This window comes from Canis aureus, chromosome X, assembly GCF_053574225.1.
Source record: "Canis aureus isolate CA01 chromosome X, VMU_Caureus_v.1.0, whole genome shotgun sequence".
NCBI lineage: Eukaryota > Metazoa > Chordata > Mammalia > Carnivora > Canidae > Canis > Canis aureus.
Genome location: NC_135649.1, coordinates 94354003 through 94381065, shown reverse-complemented (window position 1 = coordinate 94381065; position 27063 = coordinate 94354003). Strand labels below are relative to the sequence as shown.

The following is a 27063-nucleotide window of genomic DNA, read 5'->3' as shown; positions in this document are numbered from 1 at the left end:
AGCCTGTGTCTCTGCCTCTCTCTCTCTCTCACGAACAAATAAATAAAATCTTAAAAAAAAAAAAAAAAAAAAAAAAAGAGGCTCTCTCGGACGCCAGCCTTTTGGGAATCTAACAATGATGAGGATATTGGTGTGTGGGGCACAATCTGACTTCAGCGGAGGGAAGACGCCCTGGCCCTCAATGGATTCCAGGTGCAGACGCTGAATGAAGTTAATTACCCCAGAATATAAGGAGCCCCACAGAACCTTACTCTTGCTGTCGGCCCAGGAGGACCCGGGCACGGCGGGAGCCGGGGAGGAGCAGACTGGGAGCAGGAACGGAAGGAATATCCCGTAACTTCCGCTTTCGAAGTCTGATAAATGCCGGCATGGAAAGGCGTGGCCTCTCTCAGCAGAAGAAATCCTACGACTGGTCGCCCGGCCGAGTGAGTAGACTGAATGAGGAAACCAAAGACGCCGAATAGAGGCCCCATTGAGTAAAGCCCTGTCCCTTTTCTTATCCCAGAAAACCCCTGAAATGACTGTCAGACTGAGGCATTTACTGACTGGGGCCTCAGGAATCCGAAGGCCGTGACGGCCATGATTCGAGGGGTGTGGCCAGATGTCAGAGAGGGAGGACCAAGTGAGGACTGAGGGGACCTTAGAGCTCTTCGGTCAGTCCTGAGTGGATCAGGGTGGGGCTGGGGAGGGGGGACGGCGTGTCTGGAAGTGCTTTCCCCTTACTTTTCCTCAGGAGTCTGAGGGTACTCCAGTCAACAGACGAAGAGTCCCAGCTTCTACCACAGTCAAGGTAAGGTGCTCAGTAAAGATGGAGGGAATATCCACTCCACACTGGAAGGGACTATACAGATCCCAACCTGTGCTGTCACCTCTGGGAGGTGTTGGGCAGCAGTGCCTAGAGTTAGTATCCTTTGACTCTGCTCGGAGAATCTGAGGGTGAGTAAGTACTTTGTTCTGAGGAAGGTCTCAGGTGAGCGGAGGGAGAAATGGCAGGCCTGCCAACCCTCAGCATAAGACTCTGAGTGCGGACTGATGTGACCACCTACCCTGCAACAGAGGGAGCCCCTAGATATGAGCCCAGTCCCTGCTATGAGCTCTGGAGGCCCTGAAGAGTTGGCACGCTGGGTTGCCCCCTGACTTGTACTTTTGGTTTCTAAGGAGGGGAGGCCAGTTCTGAGGAGGGCTGCATCAAGTGAGCAGAGGGAGGAGTCCCAGACCCTGCCAGGAATCAAGGTAAGATGCTGCATGAGGAATGAGGACGTCTCTTCACTAGAATGGAGAAGGCCCCTCAAAACTGGTGTCAGCCCTGGGAGGAGGAGGGGATGGCCAGGAGTGACTTCCCTTGACTTGTGCCTAGAGAGTGTGAGGATCGGGAGGACATTGTTTGAGAGGTCCGGCCTCAAGTAAGCAGAAAAAGGAATCCCAGGCCCTGCCAGGAATCCACGTAAGATGTGGAGTGGAGACTGGTGGGAATCACACACTCCAGAATAGTGGGAGCGTCGTAGAGCCCTGTTCCTGTTCTGAGACTGGGTAGGCCCAGGAATAGTTGTCAGACTTCGGTACTTTCTGATTTTTGTCTTGGGAGCCTGTTGTTTCAAATTAGCAAACAGAAGTATCTTAGTCTCTATCAAGGTCAAAGTTATGACCTCAGGTGAAGATTGAGGGGAGCACACATGCCAGAACAACAGAGCCTCCAACAGACAGCTGCCTTCCTCTGTCACCTCTGAGAGGCCTAGGAAGGTGTGGCCTAATGACCTTCTTACTTCCTTTCCCTTGGCTATGTCAGCTGGCTATACTCTGAGCAGCCTTCTCACTTCCTCCTCCAGCTTCTTACAGGTCAGGAAAGGAGACCTGTGAAGCTCTAGAGTTACTGTCCTCAGGAAAAGATGGTGGATACAATCTTCATCAGAGCTGTCACAGTTGAGTTTACCAGATGAGGCCACTCATGTCTTCCCTTTCTCCCCAGGTTGTGGTCCTCTGTCACCCACCCTCCTGCCCACATTCCTTCCCACTACCACCAAGAGAAGTGAGCATGTCTCAGGGTCAGGAGATTCCATTCTGCACACAGGAACAATACTCTGCCCACAATGAAATCACAGCCATCTCACCAAGCAAACCAGATAAGGGCTCCAGCAGCCAAGAAAAGGAAGATAGTTCAGCTTCTTTATCAAAGTCGGGCACCGAGAACTTGCCCGTAGACCCTCTAGATGAAAAGGTGACTTCGTTGGTGCAGTTCTTACTGCATAAGTATCAAACGAAAGAGCCCATCACAAAGGCAGAGGTGCTTGATGTTGTTATCAAAGAGTGCAAGGATCACTTCCTTGAGATCCTCAGGAGAGCCTCTAAGCACATGGAGGTGGTCTTTGGTGTTGATGTGAAGGAGGTGGACCCCACCAGACACACTTACGCCCTTGTCAACAAACTAGGCCTCACTTATGATGCGAGACTCAGTGGTGAGGAGGGCATGCCCAAGACCAGCCTCCTGATAATTGTCCTGGGTGTGATCTTCATGAAGGGCAATCGTGCCACTGAGGAGGAGATCTGGAAAGTGCTGAATATGATGGACTTGTATTCTGGGAGGAATCACTTCATTTTTGGGGAGCCCAGGAAGTTCATCACCAAAGATTTGGTGCAAGAAAGGTACCTGGAGTACCAGCAGGTGGCCAACAGTGATCCTCCATGCTATGAGTTCCTGTGGGGACCCAGAGCCCATGCTGAAGCCAGCAAGATGAAATTGCTGGAGTTTTTTACCGAGATCCATGAGTCTGACCCCCGGTGCTTCCCGTCCCAGTACGAGGAGGCTTTGAGAGATGAAGCAGAGAGAGCCCAAGCTAGACTTGCAGCCAGGGCCAGCACTAATGCCATGAGCAGAGCACATCCCAGGTCCAGATCCCTCAGCAGCTCCCACCCCTAGAGAAGTCGGAGACAGATTCTTCACTTTGTCTTTACAATTAGCAGTCAACTTTCTAAGTAGTGGAGGGCTGGGGTGTGGCTGTAGGAAGCACGATGTATAACATCCCTGTGTCCCTCTTCTATATGTTTAACACAGAGGTTTATCTTCTTTATGGGGGTGGGGGAAGTTTGTTTTCAAATGTTGTTCCCTTTAATATACCATTTTATTAGCTTCCGAATCTAAATTCATGAATGGCACTGGTTATACATTTATTGCTATTTATGACATTTAAGAATACAAGTTTAGTTTGTTTATAAAACGGACCATCTTATTTTGTTATCTGGAAAAAGTAAATGATATTCAAATAGGCGTTTCTTTGGAAGTATCAAAGAATTCAGCAGTAAAATAGTTGGGATCAACAACAACAAAAATCCCTTAAAGATGGTCAAAAGGTACCAAAAGATAGTTAATTTTTAGCCTCCCTTAGCCCTTTTAATCTACCATTCTGTAAAATTAAGTAACATACATGTATTTGCTTAGATTAGTTAAAAATATATGAGAAATAAATCTTAATAAATTATACCCTATGTACACTGGCTCATTTATTCCCCAAATATTAATTCAGCAACTGCCTTTTGGAAAGCACTGTTAGTAGTGGGGATGCTAGGATAAACAAGAATCACTACTACCTGCCCATAGAGTATTAGATTCTAGGAGCAAGAATCATGTAAAGACAATGGTGAGTATCCTTTAATACCAAATGAATGAAGAGGTTGTGGCGGCCAGGGGCGGGGCGGGGTGGGGGGCTTGCTCCATGTGATGGCAGTCAAGTATAAATATCCTGAGAAAAGACAGGCAGTGGCCTTGGAAATTACAAGTCCTTCAGTAGGAGGTATAGTACACTAGCTAAGGCTATGGGAGTGGTGAGTAGGGTCAGACCCTCAAATGGTGTGTCTCAGAGTTGAAAATGAAACACTGTTCTTAGTGGCTGTAGGGACAGGAATGGAAGGTATCCTGCATTCTTGTCAAAGTGCAATTAAACAGAATGCACAAATTAGGTATTTTATGAACATCATCTTCAAGGAGTTTGTGAGAAATAAGGGTGATACTTCCCCGAGGTGAGATACCCAAAAGCCACTGGGCTGGCACTCTGTCTTGGGCTTAGAGATCCAGAGCCTATACCATTCATTAAATAGGTCATGTTTAATATAGTTTGGCAAACTCTAAGCAAGGCCTAGATTTTTGGAGGAAATAAATGAACAAAAATAGGGACAGATTATTGGAAGGGCAACTGAGAGGGAAGGAAAGAGTTGGTCCTTGATACAAATTCTAGGGGTTTGGAGTTGCATTCAATTGAGAAATACTAATACTCCCCCAAACCCAAATTAAATAATATATCCTCTGGGGAAGACTTGCTAAGGCTTTCTTGTGAAGCAGCCATTTGGGCTGGTTTGGTGTGCCATGTCCTAGAACAGTGCATATTCTCTAACATCTCCTGGGTGAACAAGTCCCAGAGAGGAAGGCACTAATGTCTGGGGTCAAAATAATCATGGTAATAACTGCCAATTATCAAAGATCCAATGCACACCATGCACCATGCCTGGGGCTTTACATACAATACATACATTTTAATGGTCATGCTATAAGACAAGGTTCATCCAGCCCACTTCACAGATGAAGAACATCTTAGAAAGTTGGTGAATGTGCACAAATTCATAGGCCCAGCATGTGACAGAGTTGGAACTAGACCTCCTGTTTCAATTCTTCCAGAGCCCATGCTATTCTACTCCTCCCAGCCTATGGACAACCTTCTGTTCACTCCTTTTCTTATTACTCCATAATGCTTCTCAGGGGGTAAAAAGAAGGGCATTGTAGCCAAAGTACACAAAATGAATAGATATAATGAAGGAACATGAAAATGAGAATCATATATAATTTAGACATTGTCTGTGGGGTTCATTTACCAAGAGTGCTGCTGCCTCACCCCAGGCCTCCTTGGGAGCTGCCTCTGCTCAGTAACTGACATGTGTGTGCAACCCCAACACTTCCCCACATTACGGTGCCCTTCCCCTGAGTCTTCCCCAGTTTTCTTCCTGTCCAACTCTAAAAGCTGACCTGCTGACCATCTTTTCAACGTGTCTTCCTCTGGACACTGTACCCTGCTTCCAGTGGAAGAGATTTTCCAGGATCACCTACACTTCTCCTAACTCAGAGTATTCCATTTTCTGCAATCATCTCTTGGCTGACCTTCACCATAGGATCCCTCTGCTACAACCCCTTCTGTTTAAGGATTGATTGATTGATTGATTGATTGATTGATTGATTTGAGAGAGTGTGAGTGGGGGGCAGGGGGAGCAGAGGGGAAAAGAGCTCAAGCAGACTCTGTGCTGAGTGTGGAGTCCCGATGTGGGGGCTTGATCTCACAGCCCTGAAATCATGACCTGAGCCAAAACCAAGAGTCAGATGTTTAACTGAATGAGTCACCCCGGCACTGCACCCCCCTTCTCTTTAAACAGTGAAGTTTAGGTAAATGGTCATTCCCTGGAGGGCTTCTTCACCATACTCTCAAAATGTTTTACAATTGGGCTTGTGAGTAGAATCTAAGTAGGCACAGAACATACTGGTTCTTGGGATGTAAACCTGAAATAAGAGAAGTTTTTGAAACCACCTTGATATTTGCAGTAGGCTTTTAATGGGGTGTCCTATTTGAGACTAGCCACTGAAAAGATAAACCAATGATCACTAGGTGATCAAAAACCAAAGCCTCACTCTTAAGAGACAGAGGGAGCAAGATCATAGAAATCACCGTGCAAGCAACCATCTATAAATACTGAGTCTGACTTCCTATAACCCTGGAAGTCCTAGGAGGCAGGAGGAGTGGCGATGCCAAGGACTAGTTCCTTGGCCTAATATGCTAGACTGATTTAAAAACAAACAAACGAAAAACAAAACAAAACAAAAAAGAAACAAAAAAAACCTCACCAGCCTTATGTTATCTCTAGCTTGTATACTTTTCCCAGTAGAAAATCTTGGTTTTCACTGTGCCTAACAGCACTGTACAGATGTTCAGGTGCATTCAGTTAGGTGGTATACAGGAGACACTCCAAAGTTAAGATATTGACCAGGCAGCAAAAAGAAGGAGGTAATTCTCACCTACTGAAATTACAGAGGTTTTTGCAAAGGGCAGTGCAGAAATGCGCTATTGAGTGAAGAAGAGTGAGCCTTTCCTGTAAGGATTTATAAGGTTCTTTTAAAGATCAGATATCATCCTGTACTTAAAAGCATCCTCAAAGATGTGGCTAACTGCAAGGCGAATAACAGGCTTCACAGAAACTACTCCAGGAAACAAAGTGAGTTACTGTCCTAACAAATTGTAATAGTCGCTCTTTATTGAACACCTACTATGTAATAGTTAAAGGGAGAGACTGCAAGTACTCACCCACGTCCTTTCTTGGCTTCTTTCCTGGGTTCACAGGAAAGCTACATTCCTAGCCCACTTGCAGTTAAAAAGGGCCATGTGACTACTCTTGCCAGAAGCAGTAGTTGTCATTCCTGGGCCAATTCATTTGAGATCTAGGATGTTCCCTCCACTTTCTTTCTCCCATTCAGTAGAAAGATGCGGAGCTCATGTTGAGACATCAAAGTACAGGATGGAAGCAGCCTACGTCTCTGAGTCACCGGTTAGCAAAGACGTCCTGCCAAATCACATCAAATTTTATGTGCACAAGAAATAAACCTTTGTTATGTTAAGTCATTCAGATTTTACATTTTATGTTTTGTATCAGCTAGCAGTTACTTTATCTAGCTAATAAACAGGTGCTATTTATGTTAAGCTTATTTAAAAATGTTAATGACGAAGCTAATAATACATATATTCTCTCATTGCAAGTATTTCTAACAACATACATAAATCTGTCCTTTCCCTTAACTGTGTTGCTCTAAAACTCAGCCTTCTCTTCAGAGGTAACTACAATAAAAAATATGGTATCTATTATTTTAAAGATAATTTTAAGTTTTTTAACACATAGATGTGCTATTAAAATATACTGTGATTTTTTAATGCACTGGGTAGTGATGTACATATTGTTCTCCCACTTGCCTTTGTCACTTAATAAAGTGAATGCAGCATCATCATTCCATGACAACACATATAAATCCACCTCATTATTTTAACCACTCCCTAGGATTCTAAAGTATGCATGTTCTATAATTAATTTAACTATTTTCTTCCTGATAGACACTTAAGTAGTTCCCAATAGTTTTTATACTTAATAGAATTGAATCAACATCTTTAGACATTAGTTCTTGGGCAAATTTACATAGAAAAGACATAGCAAACCAAAATTGGGACAAAGTGGAGAGGGCATGAAAGTTGTACCTTTTTATAAATATTGCCAAAATATCATCTCACATATCTACCAATTAATATTTTACAAAGTAATGTATGTAGCTACCCTATACTCTCGTATTTTGTGTTTTAGATCCTTTATCTTTTGGTTGAACTCATGAAAAATAGTCTCACAGTTATATTTTTATTTCCCTATTTTCTAATTTAGTTGAGCAGAAAATGAACTTAATCTCTTGCCCATATAAAGCTACATTTCTGCAGCCATGTTCTGAGTCACAGGATTCCTCTGAACAAGCCTTGAAATTCTGATATCAACAAGATATTTTCCTTTACTTTGAGAAGCAAGGATTTGGTTAGAGTAACTGGGTGTCAGAGATTTTGGCCAGACAGGACATGCTCAGCTAGTAAGGGGCAGGAGGATGGCTAGGAGAGCAATTTCCAGATTCCATGAGAAAGACCACAAGCAAAACCAAGTCAAAAGAGCATAGGGCAGGCTGGCAGTTGAGGATCTGAAGATTCAACATCATGTGGAGAAGTAACCCTAAAGGAAGAAGGTGGTAGATGGTGGGGGAGGGGCATACAAGGACACTTATATAAATAGGGTTGGGAAATTTCTGACTTACTTGTACCAGCTGGAAATTGTCAAGTGATCTAAGTGGGCACGTCTACAAATGAAAGAACACAAAACTTATCAGACATCCCACCCTACCTTAGAATCTTCTTTACATATTGTCAGACAGAGTATAGCTGTGTCTTCTGTATCCATCTAGTTGTTTATTGGTGGATTCTAGTAGAGCAACATTTCCTAATGACCCTGATGGTTCCAGTGTATCCTTATTAATGCACTAGGGCTGGGAGTCATTTTTATGTCTCCTAGAGACAGCTATTTCCTACTTTGTATATGGTGGAGCCCTCCATGAAGGTTGTGGCTATGTGAATGGGTGGGGTTAGTGAGTGCTGACACACAGGCCAGGAGTACCATGAGGCATAGAAGGGAATATGTAGTGGCAAGGAAGGAAAATTGGAGGAGAAATGTTTTAGGGGCTAATTAGCTCAGTGACTATAAAGGGCTAGGTGTGAGAAACAGTCCAGATAGTGTCCCTAATTCAGACTGCCTTCCCATACTTCCTGAATTTTTGGCACACCAGAAGTGAGTATCCTGGGTCTGCATTTAGTGGCCTGTGTTGCCACCAGAGATACCTGCCTGGCACAGGGGATTAAGCAGATATTTGCAGTGTGTGTGGTAAGCTGATGGAGATTGCACACTTCCTTGTTATGCTGACGGGATGATGGAGATGTGTGGGGTCCAATGAGGAGCATGATGTACCATCCTGTGGCCAGCGTCCCCACCTCCAAGATGTGGATGTTAAGGGCGATGAAAGAGACATCGAAGATCTCATTCCTAGTGATAGTTTCCCATGGGAATCCTCAAGTTAGGTAAGAGTTGTAATACTTTAGGTTTCTCCCATGGCAGCCAAAGGCCTTACCAGGGATTATTTTGAATCAGTGAATGTTACTGGTACTTTGATTTACTGATTGGTTGACTCATTCATTCACTTATCTAACTAGTACTTATTGAATATATGCTGAGGGCAATCACTAAGTAAACAAAACAAAAAGAAATAGCAAGGCACCTACTCAGGCCATGGGTGCAAGGATAGTGAAGAGGAATCAGATTTGAGTTTTAGGATGTTAAGGACTATGTGAAAGGGTAGTGGGGAGTCTATGACTCTGAGTTCTAAAGATTGGTGACTAGATAGAACTTATTCTTAGCTGACATTGAGCTGAACACATAGGACATGGCATCTTTGTGATTTTGTCCTGCATTCCATTTTAACCTTATCAGGACACCTTATTGAGGATACATTTTTTTAAAAGATTTTATTTGGGATCCCTGGGTGGCACAGCGGTTTAGCGCCTGCCTTTGGCACGATCCTGGAGACACGGGATCAAATCCTACGTCGGGCTCCCGGTGCATGGAGCCTGCTTCTCCCTCTGCCTGTGTCTCTGCCTCTTTCTCTCTCTGTGTGTGACTATCATAAATAAAAAATTAAAAAAAAAGATTTTATTTATTTATTCAAGAGAGACACAGAAGGAGAAAAGCAGAGACACAGGCAGAGGGAGAAGCAGACTCCATGCAGGGAGCCTGACATGGGACTCGATTCCGGGACTCCAGATCACACCCTGGGCTGAAGGCAGGCACTAAACCACTGAGCCACCCAGGCATCCCAATTGAGGATAAATTTTGAGGAGGAAGAGCTAGTGGTGATTTCAGTTAGAGGTAGAGATGGGGAAGGTGCAGTGGATAATCAATGTGTGCCATGTAGATGGTAAGCTTTTGCCAGCTGTCCAGGTGGAGATGTCCAGTGAGTGGAAGAAGAAACATAGCTGTGGCTATCAGGAGAGGGTCCCCGGCTGCCAGTGTGGTTTGGTTGCATCAGGAGAAGTCATGTGAGGCCATTTAGGTGGAGGAGAAGCAAGTGTTGTGCATACAGTGGCCTATATTCTGTCTCTGCCCCTGCAAACACTATTGGAAACCAAAATTACATAAAACTTAATAAATCCAGAAAAGAGTTTAAAAGGAGAGAGCCCTCACCCATAAATCTAACTAGAGAAAGCTTTCCTGTGTGTCCTTATATTTCTAAGCATGTGTCTGTGTCTTTGTCTTTGCATTGCCTATGCCTGTGTATTTGTGGCCTATAGTATATGTGAGGTTGTAGATCATGATTTTTCAACCTCAAATCTGCTATCTGGGGTCCCTTTCAGGACTCGATTCTTGACAGCCTTTGTCCAAGGCTGAGCTTACACCCACAATACACAGACACGTATCTGCTCTAACTAATGTGTCTGTTCTGGACAGCTGGCAACTCTGCAGTAACTTGTTTCTCATGACATACAGAGCAAGGAGCTGGAGGCAATCTTGCGTCCAGGTCCCTGGAGGTCCAAACTTCCTGACACACTCTTTATTTAATTGGGGGACAGTGATTGTCAAAATTGGAGACTTGTAACTGCTTATTCTAGTTGGAGCTTGCCCCAGAAATCTGATCCATGCACATAAGGAAGGCTGAGCAGTTTGGGTAAAATGGGGACCGCAGGTCCAGAGTCCTGTCCACTTAGCTCCTTCTTCTTTCTGAAGGGCACTGAGCCCTGACATCCACAGAACTCTTGGATGCCCTGTGAGCAGTGCTGGAAAAACTGGGTGCTACATGACCCTGCCTCAGACATGGATTTCATCTCGGACTGATAGCTGTCCTGAACACATAGGACATGTCGTCTTTGTGATTTTGTCCTGCATTCTATCTTGACTTTATCAGGGCACCTTAAACATTCTGTATTCAGCTTTTTTTCAATAAGCTATAAAAATTTAGGAGTTAGAACTACTTTTCAACCATAGTAATTGGCAATTAAATCAGCTAAGGCAACACTAGCTGAAAATCATACTCCACAAATAAAGATCTGGTCTCTCCAGAGGTTTGGCTGATAGAAGAGCAAAAGGGGGTACTTATAATTAAAGAAAGAAAATAATTAAAGAATATTTTGGGCCATAGTCCCAAGTCATGAACGAGTAACCATCATTACGTATTTGTAACTTCTTTTTTTGTTATTTGTTTGTTTGTTTATTTTTAAAGCGTTTTAAATTTTTTTATAATAAATTTATTTTTTATTGGTGTTCAATTTACCAACATACAGAATAACACCCAGTGCTCATCCCGTCAAGTGCCCCCCTCAGTGCCCGTCACCCATTCACCCCCACCCCCCGCCCTCCTCCCCTTCCACCACCCCTAGTTTGTTTCCCAGAGTTAGGAGTCTTTATGTTCTGTCTCCCTTTCTGATATTTCCCACACATTTCTTCTCCCTTCCCTTATATTCCCTTTCACTATTATTTATATTCCCCAAATGAATGAGAACATATAATGTTTGTCCTTCTCCGATTGACTTACTTCACTCAGCATAATGCCCTCCAGTTCCATCCACGTTGAAGCAAATGGTGGGTATTTGTCATTTCTAATGGCTCAGTAATATTCCATTGTATACAGAACACTGGCAACACCCTTTTTGAACTCAGCCACAGTACTTCTTGCAAGATACATCCACGAAGGCAAAAGAAACAAAAGCAAAAATGAACCATTGGGACTTCATCAAGATAAGAAGCTTTTGCACAGCAAAGGATACAGTCAACAAAACTAAAAGACAACCTACAGAATGGGAGAAGATATTTGCAAATAACATATCAGATAAAGGGCTAGTGTCCAAGATCTATAAAGAACTTATTAAACTCAACAGCAAAGAAACAAACAATCCAATCATGAAATGGGCAAAAGACATGAAGAGAAATCTCACAGAGGAAGACATAGACATGGCCAACAAGCACATGAGAAAATGCTCTGCATCACTTGCCATCAGGGAAATACAAATCAAAACCACAATGAGATACCACCTCACATCAGTGAGAATGGGGAAAATTAACAAGGCAGGAAACCACAAATGTTGGACCTGCCCTACGACCCAGCAATTGCACTGTTGGGGATTTACCCCAAAGATGCAGATGCAATGAAACTCAGGGACACCTGCACCCCGATGTTTCTAGCAGCAATGGCCACAATAGCCAAACTGTGGAAGGAGCCTTGGTGTCCATCGAAAGATGAATGCATAAAGAAGATGTGGTTTGTGCGTACTTGTAACTTCTGACCTGTATAACCAGACTGTCGATGACTGCCTCTCCCTGGTAACTAACCCTCTACAACACAGCATGTCAATGTCAGCTCCTGGCTTCTGAATTCAGCCCATCAGCGATACTCCCACCCTGAAAGTCAGCCAATCAGCGACAGCCTCACACTTCAGATGGCATCCAGTCAGGGGCCAGGCTTTTCAACGACAGGGGATTGGCTGCAGCCTTACTCCAGTCACCACAGGAACACCCCTGAATGTCTGTCCCTAAACACTCTGCTCCTGAATGTCAGCCACTCCTTGAATTCCCAACATAGCCAAACCTCATTTAGGGTCACCTGTGGCTTTGTTTAGAAAGCCTGCACCTTACAAGCACAGTTCTGCCTTCAGGCAAATGGGGAGTTCATCTTTTTCAGATCAAATAGTGAATTCAAGTCATTTTTAGTTCACAAGTTCACAACACTTTTGACCATTCAAACCCTGTTTAGTGACCTGTTCAGACTTGCTCATGGCAGACACACTGAGTGTCATGGCCGAGTGATTTGCAAATCAGTCTTTTCAGTTCTTGCAGTGCTTGCTTTCATCTGTCTTTATTTGTGTATATGAGAACTTCAAAATGCCCAACACAAGTCTAAGAGTTGTGACAAATTTTATGAATGGTGGACATTTCTTAAAAGAGGAACAAGTCCTTTCAAAGCTTCTTGTGAATATGCAACTGTTCATTCAATATAGAAAATGATGGAAAATCAAATATAAATCAGTATATACTAACAGCTGAGCATGAGAGATGCAGGATTTCCTTCACTGGTACCAGAGACATTGAAAAAAATGCATTTTTTTCTTTAAGAGACATTCAGATCAAAAAGATAAAATAATTACAGAAGTTGTAATGGCCTTCTGCACTATCATCATCAATCTTTCACCTCAAGTTGGAAACAAATTTCCAGGTGCCAGGACCAAATCTACTACAATAATAAAAAATATAATAGCTTAATTTACTATTACAGAGATTATCAAAGATCTAAATGCTTCACCTTTTTTTTTTATAGCATAGCCACAAATGCATGTAATGACAATTACAGAATACATTTCCCTAGGCTTGTGAAAGTTTTCTCATGAAAAAAGGCTTTCTGGGATCCCTGGGTGGCGCAGCGGTTTGGCGCCTGCCTTTGGCCCAGGGCGCGATCCTGGAGACCCGGGATCGAATCCCACATCGGGCATCCCGGTGCATGGAGCCTGCTTCTCCCTCTGCCTGTGTCTCTGCCTCTCTCTCTCTCTCTATCATAAATAAGTGAAAATTGAAAAAAAAAAAAGGCTTTCTTATAAGGCCATTATTGTGAGTTAATTCATTTGAAAACGTGACTTCAGAAACAACACCAATTTTTTGCAGAGGCTTCCTTTTTTTTTTTTTTTTTAACTTAGGAGTTAATTAAAGAGGTTGATGTAAATGAAAAACGTGTATGATTCTATGGTAGATGTTGGTTGTATTGCCCATATTCAGCATAATGTAACTCAAATAGCATCTGATGTTCTTTTTATTGAAATTGAAGGGGGTGCCTGGGTGGCTTAGTTGGATAAGTGACTGACTGGTTTCGACTTAAGTCATGATCTCAGGGTGGAGATTGAGCCCCATGTCTGGCTCTGCACAGAGCTCAGAATCTGCTTGAGATTCTTTCTCCCTCTCTCTGCCCCTCCTCCTGCTTGAGCTCTCTCCTTTTCTGTCTCTAAATAAGTAAAATCTTTTTAAAGAAGAAATTGAAGGAATAGTCATACAATTATTCTTATTTCAACATTTAAATTCTTTGCACAGAGTTGTTAAACTTATTAAATTACCAAGAACTTGGGGGATTTTGTTAGCATTCGGAAGTCTTTGATTCTCATTCAAAACTCCATCGGATCTCTAACAAATGCAGTTGTGAAAGAATCTTCAGTTTATTTGAAGCACTGATATCATATTTTAATTTTGAAGAGAAGCTCCTCCCAAACTCTTGTTGACTTTTTAAATAAGCCCCTGAGCAAAGTCTGCTTATTTCTTGCTCATAGTTTTCAATATTCCTCTAGCAAGAAGATTATGTACACTGAAAGAAGAGCAAACAGTGTTATTAAAGTACGCCATTGATTAAAGGAATTTGTTGAATGCGTTAGAGAAAAAATAGATGAAAAATGTTCCCCTTTATGTGTTAAGGCTGTTCTTAAAATGAACAACATTACTTATGAACAGGAAAATAAACTCTGACTTGAAGTGGTTAATTATTATGGAATTTGTCAAGACTATAATTTGGAATGGATTTCATCACTTGAAAAATTTGATTTAGTAACATGAATGTTCCTGAATATTATTCCAGGTAGGGAACAGGAAGAAAAGAATAACAATTGCTGACGATGCTCTTTTTGGTCAGTAGGGGGCCTTATGCAGGGCTCAACAGGATTCTCAATCCCAGGACCCTGTGATCATGACCTGAGCTGGAGGCAGCCGCTTAACCAACCAGGCCACTCAGGCACCCCTGGGGCATGACATTTTTTTTTTTTTTTAAGTTAAGAGATGTTGGGCAGCCCGGGTGGCTCAGCGGTTTAATTCATGACTCATGAATAAATAAATAAAATCTTAAAAAAAAAAGAGATGCAACGAAATCCTGAAGAATCAAAAAGGGAAAGATGCAATGAAAAATGGTATTACATGATTCTATAAAGCCAATTTGAAGAGCAATTCTCAGAACTATTAACTATGCCAGTCCATGTTCAGTATACCTACTCATAATGCTAATATTGAACATATGTTCTTATTTTTAAAAAGATTTTATGTATTCATTCATTCATTCATGAGAGACACACAGAGAAAGAGAGAGAGAGGCAGAGATACAGGCAGAGGGAGAAGCAGGCTCTATGCAGGGAACCTGATGCGGGACTCGATCTCGGTACTCCAGGATCACGCCCTGAGCCAATGGCAGGCGCTAAACGGCTGAGCCACCCAGGGATCCCCGAGCATATGTTTTTATTAATTTTGATTCAAAGGACAAAATAATGAAATAAGTAAAAGGTAACCACTGTAAGTTATGCTATAATGTAAATGGAAAACAGACTGAAACTGCCAAGATTTTTTAAGCAAATTCTATAAAATTGGAAACTATCAGAGATAAATCATCAGGGGAATATAGCTAAAGAAAGAGGTATTTAATTTTGGTGTTTCCTCAAAATTTCTATGGTGAAGTCATAACCCCAGTACCTCAGAATACAACCGTATTTGGAGAAAAGGTCTTTAAAGAAGCAATTAAGTTAAAGTGAAATCACTAGAGTGGACCCTAATTCACAGTAACAGATGTCCTTACAAGAAGAGATTGGGATACCTAAATCCAGAGGGAAGATGATTGGAAGACACAAGGAAAAGAATGCCATCTACAGCCAAAGAAAGAGGCCTAAGAAGAAATCATCCCTTGCTGATATGTTGATCTTGAACTTCCAGCCTCTGGAATTGTAAGAAAATAAATCTCTGTTGTTTAAACTACCCAGTCTGTGGTACTTTTAATGGGAGCCGTAGCAGACTAATACAGAAAATTAAAATAATTCAAATTTAACTAGGTGCCCTACATTTTTATTGCTAAATCTTGCAGCCCTAGGTAAGGGAAAATCAGAAGTCAACATTTTCCATACTGTACCGACCCTCAGGAATTGCAAGGAACCCTGCCTGGGTGATGAACAAGAAAGAGGCTTCTAGCACTTGCAAATGTTCAAGAATAAATTATTCTGAAATCACACACACTGATACAGAAACCTGAGGAGAAAGGTACAATAGGGCCAACCTATAGGTCAACCTCACTCATGAACATGGATGCAAAAATTCTAGACATGATAATAGTTTACTTAATCTGCAATAGATAAAAAGAATAATGTACTTGGAGCAAGCTAATTTGTCATTATAAAGTCACTTAATGTAAATTATTGCTTTCTGTAAGAGAAAATTCATATAATTGATTTAATGAAAAACAGTGCTTGATAAATTTGAACATACCAAAAAAAAAAAAATTTGAACATACCTTCAGGATTTAAAAAAAAAAGGAAAAATCCTCTTGGCAGCCTAGTAACAGAAGGGAGTTTTTAATCTGCTCAAGATGATCAGTCATTGGTGAAATCCTGAAAGATTTTCATTTGAGATGATGATGCTCTACATGGCAATTCAACATTGTATTGCAGATCCTCACCTCCACATTAAGGCCGACAGTATAAACAAAATATATTGAAATCATACAGGATGAAGTAAGATTGTCATTATTCATAAATGACATGATTATGTATGTGAGTAATCCAACATTATCTAAGGAAAATACATGAGAAATAATAGTTTTCTGGTTATTAATTCTTTGTAAAAAATTGATTGTGTTTCTGCCTATTAGGAAAAAAAGCTGAAATGTGAAATTCAGACATACGATCTGCAATAGAATTAAACATGCTAAATACCTAGGAATGCATCTAACGCAACATGTGTATGAACTTTCCAAAGAAATACTGTAGCCTTAACGAGGGAAACTTTAAAAGACTTCAACAAATGGGAAGATATGCTTGTCAGGAATTAAAAAGCATAGTAACAACCTTGTTATATGATCTCGCCTGCACTTATTATATTTTTAATTTTTACATCATAGGAGATGGGTTAAGTGTTACTGCCTTAAACTTCATGAAACCGTGGCTCTGTAAATTCAAATCATTTACCCAAGGTCACACAGTGAGTAGCAAGGCCAGAACTTGAATATATATTTCTCTGTCTCTCAAGTCCCTGTTTTTTCCACAGTATCACTGGAGTAGACTCTGCTAGTGTGCTGCCCATATATCCTTTAGATATCTCTGACCAACCCTGTACATCACTTACCAGGCATGCTCTGCTGCTGAGGTGTCATACATGTAACCCTCAGAGGATGATCTTTGGGCATTAGAGTCTCCTTGCTCACATAGAGAGTCAGAAATGTCTAGCAATTTTATATTCCTTCCAGCCCCTCTAAATCCCCAGGTAATCCATGGCCTCCTTCCCAGTATGGAGAATTGAAATTGGAATAGGAATTTTACATCCCTGCATCCCATCCCAGAATGGCCCATGGCCAACAACAGGACAGTTTCTCTGCCTCAAAGCCAAAACACTTCTGAGGTCTACTTTATGCTCCAGAGCTTCCTGTAAGATTAAGTTACATCAGAGAACTCACCCAAAATTATGCACTTCCTTGGCTTCTGCCCCTTTTCTGTCCTGCCTCCTTCACTGCCTTAATAGTTTCTCTTGGAAGCAAATCCTTAATAAAACACTTGCATCTGCAGCCTTGGTTTATCTGGGAGATGGTGACCTATGAAACCCACACTGTGAGATATACTTAGTTCAAATTCACAGTCTAGATACTTAGCCCCAAATCAAGTGAATATGCTTATTATATGAGCTTTATAAAATATATTATGAAATTGGAATTGGAAGTAATACTGTTAAATTATTATTCAGTTAGAATATTAATAGAAGAGGATATCCACATAATTCTTTTAGTGTTCTCTGCCAAGTAATTGTATCTACCCGGCTTTCAAGTTTCTCTTGATTAATGAGACTACTGATCAGGCAGTCTATAGGCTAATGGATCTCAAAAGGAGGCAGTCATGTCCCCCAGAAGACATTTGATAAAATCTGGAAACTTACAGGTTGTCAAAACTGAGGAGGAGTGCAGACAGTGATTTTAGTAGGTAGAAGCCAGGAATGCTGCTAGACAACCTACAAGGCCTCAGACCACCCCCCCCCCCATGACAAAAAATGACTTGGCCCCAAATATCAATGGTGCTGAGATTGAGAAACCCAGATCTAAAGTTCTTATGCATCTCTGAAATTCAATAAGCTATTAATTTTATCTTCCTCTACAGTATGTCAGATCATGTTTTAATAATCAATGCATTTTACTTCCATGTGAAATGACTTAGATCACTTAATGTCCACCAGTTAGGTACTGGTCTATGAGCAACCAATGGTCATTAGGGTAGACTATTCCTGCATGGACACACAGCCTTTATAACCTGACATTCAGTGACCTGCTTGCTACTCCAGAACATACTCTTTTAAAAATGTGGAACAGAGAATAGAGATTACCTAGTGAAAGCAAATACAATAGCCATTTCTTTTGCGTAGAGTGGCGTGGGCACATTAAAGCCTGTCACGTACCATTTTATGACACGCAATAATTGGAGACAGTTTAATTAAAAAGCTATATGAGCAGTATGCACTTTTGACTTTTTCTCTTAATCTTGGTAACCAAGAGAAACTAATTTAATACTCTTAATTTACTGTTCTTAATAGAGCAGCTTTCCAATCACAGTTGCCATGTTACAGTTTTATAGAACAGTGAACACATTAAAAGTAGCTGTGATTAGAAGTTCATTTGTTATATTTACCAAAAACTTCCTACTTCAAATTTTTACTTAACACATATTGTGGTCACAGTGAATTGCCCATGCTTGGGGTGCCATTAAAACACCTTGAATTAAATGAAGTGATACTCTGCTATCTACTGTGTTTTATCCATTTTAAAGTTTAATTGCTTTACAATGAAGCATAACATAGAGCCAAATATGGGAGCAAAGAAAGAAGTATTAGAATTCCATGATGGAATTAATTCCACAAAACTATAAAAATAGTTTTTTTTTCTTTTTTTAAAAAAGATTTTATTTATTTATTCATGGGGCAGGGGAGAGGGGTGGTGCAGAGGGAGAAGCAGGCTCTGGGCAGAGCAGGAGCATGATGCGGGACTCAATCCCAGAACGCTGGGATCATAACCTGTGCCCAAGGCAGATGCTTTAGCCTCTTAGCCACCCAGGCACCTCTTTTTTTTTTAATTCATTTATTTGAGAGAGAGAGAGAGAGAGAGAGAGAGAGAGAGAGAGAGCATGAGCAGGGGGGTAAGAGTAGAAGGAGAAGCAGACTCCCTGCTCAGCAGGAAGCCTGGTGCCAGGCTTGATCCCAGGACCCTGGGATCGTGACCAGAACCAAAGGCAGACGCTTAACACACTCAGCCACCCAGGTGCCCAAGAATTTCTTTCTATGAGACCCTCATCCTGGAAGAAATAGAGAAACATATGGAAGGGCAAATTATTTTGGCCTTAGAACAAATTCTATGAGGGTAGACCAAGAAAAATTAGATAAAGACATAAAGTTGGATTCCAAAGTTACAGACTTGGTTGTGCAGGCTTTTCTCTTATTTCTGGGTTGGAAAGAGGAATGTAAATAAAATAAAATAGGCCTAGAAAGCTGTAAAATGATTCCATGGTAGGTTGGATCAGGTTAAGAGACTGCATCACTCAAACATAGCACAACAATGATATAACAAAGTCTCAAGGGACAAATGGAAAATCTCTCACTGGTCCTGTGTTCAATATTGGAACATTTAAGCCTTAGGAAAGACTAGGGTATCATGTTTTATGTATCTTTCTCAATCTGCTACTTGATATTTTATCATCATATTTCTTTAGAATCAGCAGGATTTTGTAAACTGTACCTTGAACATCAAGAACTGGAAATGCAGAGGTAAGTTTCTAAGAGGCAGAAAGATATGCTGTAGCAGGGCAGTGGTCTGAATGTTTGTGTTCCCCAAAATTCCTATGTTGAAATCCTATGGTATGACAGTATCAGGAGGTGGTGCCTTTAAGAGATAATTAGGCCATGGGGGTGGAGGGGCTTGTGAATGGGATTAATGCTTACCAAAGTGACTCCACCAAGGGCCCAGGCCCATTCCACCATGTGAGGATACAACCAGAAATCTGCTGCCTGGAAGAAGGCTCTCAGACAGACATGCTGGCACCCTGACCTTATACTTCCCAGCCTTCAGAACTGTGAGAAATAAGTTACTGTTGTTCATAAGCTATCAGGTCTGTATTATTTTGTAATAGCAGCCCAAACAGACAAAGGCAAGCAGTATTCAAACTACGTGTTTTTTTTTTCTATTTCTCATGACCCAGGGAAGAAATAGCCTACAAATTCTCATCAACAATACCTAGTACATTGACTTTGTATCTCAATACCTTCACTACTCAGGATAATTTCTGAATGAAAATACATGAGTTTTAGTTAAATGGCTAGCTACCTAGCTGTTTTTTAGCATGAGGAAAAGGGGTAAATCTATAGAGTGTACATCAAGTCTGGAGATGTAGAAAAGTATGCAGACTACAATGAAGGACATCTTCACTCTGTAGATTGATAAAATAATGCCATCTGTGTATCCAGACTTGATGCATACTGATATAGAACAATCTCTAAGATGTATCATTAATCAGGGGGAAAGAAAATTACAAAATGATTATGTGCCATTATGCTATTACATTTGTAGAACAGTCAAATACACATGTATACCCATATAGAATGAACTCATGATAGATTTATATGGTGGTAGAAATGAGAGAGGGGATTGAAGTCAGATCATTTTAAATGTGTGTTTGTAATTTTTTTCAGTGTGAAAATGGGTACGGAGCACCACTTCAGATCAGTAACAAATCATTTGCAAACACTTCACACCTGGTCCTGTTGCTCCAGTCGCTGTGAGTGCAAAGGTGGAATGGTTTCCTATAAATGGTCCTGGTTTCATTTGAAAGGGTCCTGGGCTAACTTTCAGAGATCTAGGCTCTAATCCTCCCTCTGGCACAAACTACCTTGGTGATCCTGAGCCAATCACCATTTCCCTAATCTCCAGGCTCCCCATTCATAAAATGACAAGTTCTAAGGTCTTCTCCTGCTTTACTATTCCAATTATTTGTCAACTGATCAGAAGTCAGATAAATGCATGCACTAACCCAGGGGCCTATGTTGGCTCTTACAGCTTTTCATGATTGTGTCATAATATACTCTTGAGAAAGTGAAAACCAGTACTACTGGTAAGTAGTTTCCAATGAGACATGGACAAGGTCATATGAACAGTGTTTATCATAAGGCCACATTACAACTAAAAATAGGACTAATGACCTCTTTTTCTGAGTGATATTTGCTTTCTTATCAATGATGTTCCCAGGCTAGCATTATTATCCTACTGGTGAATGAAGATTACTGAGAATCTAATTGCTCAACTGCTCCTTCTTGACAAGATCCAGTCCAGGACAAGATTCTATAATCTCCCTTAGGAATATGAAGCACAAGCTCAGGACTCTAAACAGCTCCCTTTATGTCTCCTTACTGAGGTTCCATGTGGGTATGTTCTCATTTGCTGCAGTCTACTAAGTAAACCTGACTTTGTTTGACTACAGGTATGTTCCTAGCTGTCTTTGACTACTAAAATACAACACACAATCGCAAGAAGTTTAATCCAGATTTTTGAAAATGGTCTTGCCCAGGTGCCTGGGTGGCTCAGTTGGTTAAGCATCTGCCTTCAGCTCAGGTCAAGCTCTCAGGGTCCTCCATCACTCAATTATCTAGTCCTTTCATTCTTTCACTGATAACTTTAACATATCCACAAATTGTAGTCATTCAGAAATATTATGTATAGCCTTTAAGAGATCTGTGTTAGTTATATAGTGCTGTGTAACAAATTACCCCAAAATCAAGTGACTTAAAGCGACAACCATTTATTATCTCACAGTGTCTGTGGGTTAGAAATTTGAGAGTGGCTTAGCTGGGTACCCCTGGCTGGTTCAGGGTCTTTCATGAGATCCTGAATCTTTCCTGCAACCTTATGGAAACCTACATAAACAGCTTAACATATATTGTGTCTTGGAAATCTATTTTCCTATTGACAGGTGTGCCATTGAATAATTGTAATCCCATCACAGACATTTCAGGATGTATTTTCCCCAAATACAGTGTCATATGTAGGTCTCATAATAATTCCATGAATCCATTTTTCAGATGAAGAAACTGAGGCTTGTACAAGTATCTCACCATTTATCATTCAGCTATGAAAAAATAGAATCAGGATATGAGAACAAATTGTCTAACATCCAAGATAGTGCTTTCTGTACAAGATCAGAGCGTCTAGAGAAAATAAATTTTTTAATATAAAGAAATATAAATATTTGTTAATTAGGTCGTTGTTGGATGGCATGAATGTTTACATACATCATCACACTTAAGTCCATTCTCTTCTGTCATCAAGTCTGTCTACAATCGCTAGTCCAGAAATCTCTCCCCATTGGTAAAAATGACATGTGAATGATTTTGGAAATAATAGTAAATTCATGTTACCAGGATTGCCAAAATTCCCTCATCCATGAGTGAGCATTGAGGTCCAAGGGGAAGCCATTATATTTAGTCTCAGTATCTCTCGCTTCTCTTTTCTATGCTCTTTTCTTCCTGAATACTTTTCTATCTCATTTCTTGTCTTTCTGTAGAACAGAAAAAGATCAAATATATGTTGTGCCTGTTGACAAAATGACTACAGTGATAAGTTGCAAATATTTTATTTCCTCTCTGCTTTAGCATTTTGAGGCATTTCTTTCTAACGGTGGGTATTCAGAAGAGAGCAAGAAAAGGACTCAGGGAAAGGTACATCAAGTAGGATCTAAGACTTTAAATATTTATGGGAAAAAGAAGATTAAACTGCACTTAATTTTGCATAGAATTGTTAACACTGAAAGGCACAGATATCATAGAAAGAACAATCACTGGAAATACAATTTAGGTAAAACTATACCAAAGGTGGGTTACTCTCAATGTGTGACTCTCAATGAACTCTTAAATATATGTCAAGTGAAACTAGGCACATTTTCTTTGATCACAACATTAAATATTAAGCGGACAGTGTAGTGGAAATCATTCAAGATTTGGAGTTAGAAATAATTTCAGCTTCTAGTTTTACCATTACTAGTTATATAACTTAGGACAACCTGTCTATGACTCAGTTTCTCTGTAAAATGGGAGTAATACTAATGCCTATTTTTCCTGGTTGTGTTAAAGGTTAGGACTAATATAGAAAATTTGCCTGACACAGAGTAAAGCTCAGAAAGTGGGCTTTAATCAATCTTAGTTTACATCTATTCATTGGCTTATAGAAAATGTGCTACTTTAGGAGTGCTATAAAGAGAAATGTTTCCTCACTTTTTCCTATTACTTGGTTCTTAGACCTCCAATTCTTGGACTCCCACTTGCTCTTATGTCAATTTACCTACACCTAGTAGGTGCTGAGCCCAAACTGCTTTAAGTGAAGAACATGTCTCCTTTCTTTGTATGTGTGAAGTTTCCAGATGTCAAGTGGGCTTGCTTCTGTGAATTTTAGATTTTTATTTTCTCAAGTGTGATCCAGATTTTCAAAATGAGATCCCATTTAAAAATACTAAGATATTCACTTTAGCTAGCTGGATAAAATGGATAAATGTGTGTTTGTGCTTCCAATCCTCACTGAATATAAAGATGATATACAAGAAAAATCCTTTTAAACTTTCCAGATATAAGCTTTTATTTGCCCAAAGCTAGGAAAATACCCCATAAGAATATGTAACTACTTCTTAATCAGCTTTTGACAGTCTTTTGTATAAACAGCTGCCAAAAATAAATGATATGTTGATAGATCTTTAGAGACTAATATTTATATTACTTGCATGTGCTCAATAGTGAATCATAAGGAAATGGAAAGATAAACATTCCACTGCCCCCAAAACTTATAAAAGACCAATTATTGCAAGCCAATAGAGACTGGTTTATTTTAGCAGTAGGAAACTTTAAAATCTGGCCTGTTTGAAGGTACAAAATTTGAGAAACTTTAAAGGAATTCACTCTACCAGTTGTAAGAATTCATCAATCTATAGGGACTCAGCTTAAGTCCACACAGACTTATATTTTTTTAAACTCTGTTTATTAGGTATAGAAAGACCCTTTTTACAAGAAATACCTTGGCTTTTCCCCAAATCCCACTTCTATGGACTTTCCCTGCAGTTTTGAAGCTTGAAAGTTACATTATAGTCAGCCCACCTCTCTTTCTTCCTACAAACCAGTGTCAGGAGTACATTTCACCAGGGAGATAACCCTGAAACATTCACACTTCCTAAATCTTCATTACCCAAGATTCAAACCAGCCTGAACGCTATCACACTCCTGACAGTTTGGCACAATATTGCTGTGAATTTTCTCCTTATATCCTCCTGCTTTCTCTGTGGTTACAAGGTATCCCTCTGGTTATTTCTGTAATGATAGCACAATTCAGACGAGTCACTGTGAATCAGAAATTTGGATCTCAGACTTTAGTCTGAGTCTTGCATCCAAGAGCAGGAGGTCACACTGGAATTACGTATAGTGAATCAATTATAAAGAATAAAATGAAAGCATGGCAATACAAGGGAGGTCTAAATTAAAAAGTCATAAAAATTGATAAGCCTGACTTCCTTAAAATGGAAAAAAAAAAACCTTCTGCTCTGCCAAAGACAATATCAAGAGCATTACAAGCAAAGCCACAGAGTGGGAGAAGATATTTGCAAAAGATACATCTGATTAAAGATTGTTACCCCCAATACAAAGACCTCTTAAAACTCCCTAATAATAAAACAAACAACCCAATTAAACAATGGGCCATAAACTTTAACAGACACCTCACCAAAGAAGATATACTGGCCGCAAATAAGGATATGAAAAGATGCTCCGTACCATATGTCATTAGCGAAATACAAATGAAAACAACAGTGAGATCCCACCACACACCTATCAAAATAGCCACAATCTAGAACACTAACAACAGTAAATGCTGCCGAGCATGTTCTGCACAATGTAACATCCTCTCAATTTTGCTATAAACCTAAAACTGCTCTAAAAAATAGTCTTAAAAGAAGTAGTACAAAAGAACTGAAGTTCTTGCTCATCCTTAATATTTGTTATATTTGTTGGAATGGAAATTTCTGAAGATCTTATTCATAAATGTATCATCTACATCCCAACACCATAGCTGACATATAAGGGGGACTGAAGCAAATTGAAATTCTTCTCAATCCAAACCGAATTCCTTTTCTAGAGAGAAAAAGACTGATCAAAGTTCATAGAAATCTTAGTGCAAATCTAACTTCTATTTTGGTACCAAAGCTGGCCAGGTGTTGAGGCTGAGTCTCTTGCCAAACACAACCAAAACTGCCAGATGAAATATAAAAAAGTAACCTTCTTAAAAACATCGCCAAGCTGATAAAATAGGAAAGAATGATCCGGCTGATGTAAAGGGAAGGCTAGAACCAGATAATTAAGCTAAGCATCAAGCCAGTTTTTTCCTTGAGGGTATCAATTGAATTTGACGTTAAGTTTTCAGAATCTTGGTTTAGGATACAAAGGGCAAAGTGTAGGCCTGCCAGAGGCTATAGACTAATAGGAATCTTCTCCTCACAAATCTGGTAGGACATGGGCTATGTCGTTGTCAGGCTGAGTGAAAATGGGCTAAAATTGACTGTACTGTACCCACCCTCAGGAACTGCAAGGAAAGCTGCTACCTGGATGATGAGCAGAACATGGCTTCTAATGCTCTCAGATATTCAGGAAGGAAAGATCCAAATTTAACACACACTTTTCCAGAGGACAGAAAAAAGGAACACTTCCAAACTCAGTGTTCAGCTACCAGACCCCTGATACAGAAACCTGAGGAGAAAAGTACAAGAAGGCCAACTTAAAGATCAATTTCACTGATGAACATACATGCAAAAACAGACATGATAACAGTTCACTTAATCTGCAATACATAAAAAGAATAGTACACCTGGAGCAAGTGAATTCACCTTTCGAAAGTCAGCTAATGTAAATTATTACAGGATTGTAAGACAGAAAGTTCATAGAGTCATTTTAAAAAAGAAAACATTTGATAAAATTTAACATATATACAGGAGTTTTAAAAAAGGGGAAAATACTCTCTACTTAAATTTTTGTTAAAGGGTAGATCTCATGTTAAGTATTCTTTACACAATAAAATTAAAACAAAAGAAGGCCATCCTGTTAGCAAACCAAGGAGTAGAAAGGAAACTCTTTAATCTGCCGAACAGTGATATTTTGAAAGACTTCCATTTGAAATGATGATGCTCTGCATAGTGACTCAACATTGCATTGCTAGTCCTCACCTTCACAATAAAGCCTTAAGGTAAGAAATTTAGGAAAACCAATAAATGGACAGATATGCATTCTGGGGAATTAAAAACTTCAACATTGTCTATATAGCAATTCTACCCAAATGATTTTATAGAGTCAATGGAATCCCAGTCAAAATTCCAAAAGCATTTTGGGGAAATATGAGAAGTTGATTCTAAAACTGATATGGAGAGGCAAGGAGCTAAAATGGCAGAGGAGTGGGGGGACCCTATGTTTGTCTCATCCCTAGAACACAGCTAGATAGTTATCGAATCATTCTGAACACCCAAGAAATCAACTGGAAGTCTGAGAGAACAAAAACTGCAAGTCTACAAGTAGAAAAGCAACCACCTCCTGGAAGGTAGGAGATGCAGGGAGTTGACTTGGAAGAGATGGAGCCATGGGTAAGGCGGTGGGGAGGGAACCTACTTATAGAAGTTACTGCTAAGTATTAGAGACAATGGAATGCAAAATCTGAATTTCTAGAAGTCCACTACCATGCGGGATGTGCCTGGCTTAAAGGTCCTCAGGTGGCAAAGCACGGCAGAACCCCAGGAATGACAGGTGGTCTGAGGATCCCCTGGGTTGCAAGAAGAACAGATGGCACCAATGTGCTGCACTGTTCCCAGGTATAGGAGCAGGGAAGCCGCTGAGAGTGGTGGGTCTTGGTATCAACTTGGGAGCACCCAAATATGTGAATAAACGAAAATTCATATGGGGAAAAATAGTAAGGAAAGTCAAAACTTTCCTAGAAAAGAACAAGATACTGAAATTTCCTGATTAGGGCAGCCCAGCCCGGGTGGCTCAGCAGTTTAGCTCTGCCTTCAGCTCAGGGCCCGATCCTGGAGACCCAGGATGGAGTCCCACGTCAGACTCCCTGCATGGAGCCTGCTTCTTCCTCTGCCTGTGTCTCTGCCTCTCTCTCTCTCTCTCTTTCTCTCTCTCATAAATAAATAAAACCTCAAAAAAAAAAAATAGAAATTGCCTGATTAGATATTGAGGCTTATTCTAAAGCTATGATAATTAAGAATATGTGGGATTGGTGCTTGGATAGAAAGTAGACCAATAGAATTGAATAGAAAACATAGAAACAGACCAAGTCATATATGGTCATTCAATATATGAAAAAAAAAGGGAGAT

The 27063-nt window shown here is 40.4% G+C and overlaps 1 protein-coding gene across 1 annotated transcript; it reads left to right on the top strand.

Annotated features, from left to right (window-relative positions):
- Positions 1-278: 278 nt before the first annotated feature.
- Positions 279-3475, top strand: LOC144307955 (melanoma-associated antigen B16-like). The gene is made up of 4 exons (XM_077888050.1): positions 279-425; positions 734-790; positions 1159-1233; positions 1967-3475. Exons 1-4 carry the CDS (start codon positions 369-371, stop codon positions 2912-2914), a joined length of 1137 nt encoding a protein of 378 aa, XP_077744176.1. The 5' UTR covers positions 279-368; the 3' UTR covers positions 2915-3475.
- Positions 3476-27063: the final 23588 nt, after the last annotated feature.